At 39.7% G+C, this 3891-nt stretch overlaps 1 protein-coding gene across 1 annotated transcript in view; it reads right to left on the bottom strand.

The window, feature by feature from the left end:
- Positions 1 to 232: 232 nt before the first annotated feature.
- Positions 233 to 3891, bottom strand: part of LOC111663339 (olfactory receptor 11A1-like) — a 4851-nt gene continuing 1192 nt past the window's right edge. The window contains exon 2 of the mRNA XM_023417502.2: positions 233 to 1372. Within this exon, the coding sequence (XP_023273270.1) occupies positions 452 to 1366 (915 nt within the window). The 5' untranslated portion in view covers positions 1367 to 1372 and the 3' untranslated portion in view covers positions 233 to 451. The remainder of the gene's footprint in view (positions 1373 to 3891) is intronic.

The raw sequence follows: 3891 nt of genomic DNA, 5'->3' as shown, positions 1-3891 counted from the left end.
AAAGTGTTTACAATGAAATTAAAAGAAACTAATGAATAAAATGAGAGCTTAGGTAAGCAACATGATTTTCATGACTTGTACAAATATTTATTTATTTATTTAACCTTTATTCATTCAGGTGAATCCCATTGAGATAGAAATCTCATTTTCAAGACAGACTTGAATGTACATAAAAAACATAATATAACATAATGTCAAGATTACAAAACAGTCAAAAGTCTCATCAGTTGAAACAATTGCATTCTCTGTGAAATATCTATGCAAATATACTGTATATAGTGCAGAAAAAGTGAATCTAGTTGTGCAAGTCTGAGATACTTCAGTAGATATACAGTATGTATCCATCATTTATAGTATGTAGTATACACAATGTAATATTAAAATATTACAGTGTTCTGATAAATGTAGGTAAGAAAACTTGTTGGACAACTTAATTTTAATAGTCTACATTTTATATCAGACTCCTACATATGACACGGATTTTGGACATTTTCAGGCCATACAATACAGGATTGAAGAGTGGTGGGCATGTAAGAAAATATAATGATAAAAATATTCGCAACATGTTAGGTACACTACTCATATTAAACCTGCTCTGTAAGATTTCAAAGCTAGCCCCGAAAGAAAAGTTGAGCAGAGATGCAAGGTGAGGTGTGCAGGTACTGACAGCTTTTTGTCTAGTCTGTTTACAACCAGAAGCGCAAACTAGGAGAATCTTCATGTAAGTGTAAAGGATTAAAAGTAAAGCACCAAAGATTGTGCTAAAAGTTGCAATGAGTCCATAAAGGTTAATAGCATTGGTGCTGGGGCAAGCCAGCTTGACAACAGAGTGGGTATCACAGTATACTTTGTAAATTATGTTCCCACACAGCTGTAAAGGTGAAGTCAAAGATAACAAAACAACCATTGCAAAACAAGGATATAACCATGTTAAAGCAATAAGCATTGCAATCTTCTTAAATGTCATACGTGTGTTATATTGTAGAGGATAACAGATGGCGAGGTATCTGTCATAAGACATGATGGCTAAGTTTAAATATTCAACAGCTCCATAAGAGTGAACACAAAAAATCTGTAGGAAACAAAAAGGCACAGAAACAGTGTGAATGTCAGAGAGGATCTGAACCAGCAGGAATGGAAACAACCCTGTGCTACCATACAGTTCATTTACAAACAGGCTGCACAGAAACAGGTACATGGGTTCATGTAAGCTTCTGTTCAGACAGATAACCACAATCAGCAGAACATTGGCACAAACTATAAAAATATATAAGGACATAATAATTATGAAATATAAGTACTTTAAAACCCCAGTGTCAAGGTAGGCAGTAAGAGTGAAATATGAAACCTGTGTAGAGTTCATCATGATCCTCTACTGTGCAATCCAACAAATAATAAGGTTAGCCTTTGTTATAGATTCGTAAAAATGTAACTAGTTTAAACATGGACTGGGCTGGTACAGTGTGGAACTTTAACATCAAGCACATGTGGACATAGTACAGTGTGGTAATACTGATCAGATTCATTATAATGTAAACAGTTTTAAAATATATTCCCAAATGTAACATTTCTTTTTCAAAAACTATATAATACTTAGATAAGAAATTGCAAATCAAACATTTGTGACATTGAGTGAATTTGAGCATTCACCGATTGTTCTGCTTTACTCATCCTATGAGTCCCTCCCAACTGAGCTGACACTCCGCTTCGACTTCTTTTAAAGTCTTCAAGAGAGAGGACACCCACAGTGTTTGCACCCTTTTCTCATTATGAAAGGTATCGCTAATTGATCCTTGTCTTTAATTAATGTCAGCAAAAAGAGTCAACTTTGTTGAATGCTTTCTTTTTATGATTTTTAAGGGACAGTTTAGGAAGAATATATAGGAATGCAGTTTTGTTACTGTTATCCATCCATTAATCTATCATCATCTACATCCACTTATCATGTTCAGGGTTGTCAATGACGTTCAGTGAAGAAGAAGTTGCATCTGATAGGGACGTGTTTGGTTATTAAGTATAATTTATTATTATGTCTAAAAATCATAAATTATTAACTAAGAATTCCATCCATTTTCTACCGCTTATCCTCTAGTAGGGTCACGGGGGGGCTGGAGCCTATCCCAGCATCTTTTCGGGCGAGAGGCGGGGGACGCCCTGGACAGGTCGCCAGTCCATCGCAGGGCAAACACATAGAGACAGACAACCATTCACACTCACAGCCACACCGATGGTCAATTTAGAGTATCCGATTAGCCTAGTGCCCATGTTGCATGTCTTTGGATTGTGGGAGGAAGCCGGAGAACCCAGAGAGAACCCACACTGGCACGGGGAGAACATGTAAACTCCCACGGCCGAGCCGGGACTCGAACCCGGAACCTTCTTGCTGTGAGGCGACAGCGCTAACCACTGCACCACCGTGCAGCCACTTTAAGAATCATTGTTTTTCAGACAATGGTGGAAGACAGGCAGTGATTCATCTTTCCTTACCTTTGTGGAGAGTTCATTCAGTTACTGTGGGACCAGAGCAGAGAGGAGTCTTGACCGAGACTGGGGACAACAAGGTCTGTGGGGTGACAGGGTAGGGTGGCTATACAACTGTCAGCCGTACTCTGGACTAGCTGAAGAGGTAGAGAAAATAGCTTCAAACTTCTATGGACTAGTGGCAGAGATCCAGAGACTAATTACAGAGGTAGAGGTCGGTGTTGTACATGAACACACAAAAGGAGCACATTGGTTGACAATTTTACTATGAACTAACATCATAACAATAAAGCTCAGTGGATACATTAATCAAATCAATACATTTACATTGACCAGTGGCGTGCCATCAGGGCAAGCTGTCACAACCTCTCCTCAGTGACACATGATTGTTTGGAGTCGGTGTTCCTTTTCTCTATTTTCAAACTCAGTGTGGATGTGGTGTGCTTGGTGTGTTTTGGGTTTATCTGTCTCTCTCTGTTTTTGTCCGTGGGCGGCACCTTCCTGGTTTCTGGCCTCCATCCACCACTCAGCTCTGCAGTATATAAAGCCAACCCTGACATCCAGTCCCTGCCGGATCGTTGTGCTTCACTCGGTTTGTTTGAGACACGTATTCTGCCCTAAAATGTTTTGTGAAGTAACTTAAAAGTGAGAAGCAGAATCTTGAAGTCAATACGTGGTCTAACAGGAAGCCAGTGCAGTTGCTGGAGAACAGGAGTAATATGTTCTGAAGGGGTTCTGCTAATGATATGATCTGATGCAGTGGAAGGACAGTGTTACAGTAATCAATGCGAGATGTGACCAAGAAATGTACAAGAATAGCAGTGCTGTGGATTGTAGGTGAAGGACGTAAGCGATTGATATTACGTAGATGAAAGAATTCTGCCCGGATGATGTTACTGATATGTCCTCAAAGTGCAAGGTGCTGTCAAAGATGACACCCAAACTCTTAACCTGGGGTGAAGTAAGAACTGTGACATTGTTGATATGTAAAGATAAACTGTTGGGTTTGGTACCAATGAGGAGAACCACTGTTGAGTTTGAGAAAGTTGGGGGACAACCAGTATTTGATTTCCAGCAGACAGTCAGGGAAGGGTAGATGTAGATGTAGAGCTGTATGTCACCAGCATAACAGTGAAATTGAATTTCCTGAAAATTTGTCCAATAGGCAGAAGGTAGATGATGAATAGATGGGGGCCTAAGACCGAGACTTGGGGAACACTGGTGGTAACAGGGCAGGACTGTGATCTGAGATTCTTTTACTGAAGTGTGAGTGTGACCAGATAGATATGATTTAAAAAAGGGTGCCAGTGATAAGAACTATAGGGAACTCAATTTCAGCTCCGATAGATAGGAGATATAGGTATGCAGGACTACCACCTTGTTAAAAAGTGTGTGTGTGTGTGTGTGTGT

Source organism: Seriola lalandi, unplaced genomic scaffold (assembly GCF_002814215.2).
Source record: "Seriola lalandi dorsalis isolate HSWRI2012SDOR001 ecotype SW California unplaced genomic scaffold, Sedor1 jcf7180002054575, whole genome shotgun sequence".
In the NCBI taxonomy this organism is placed as follows: Eukaryota; Metazoa; Chordata; class Actinopteri; order Carangiformes; family Carangidae; genus Seriola; species Seriola lalandi.
This window is presented reverse-complemented; position numbering and strand designations above follow the sequence as displayed.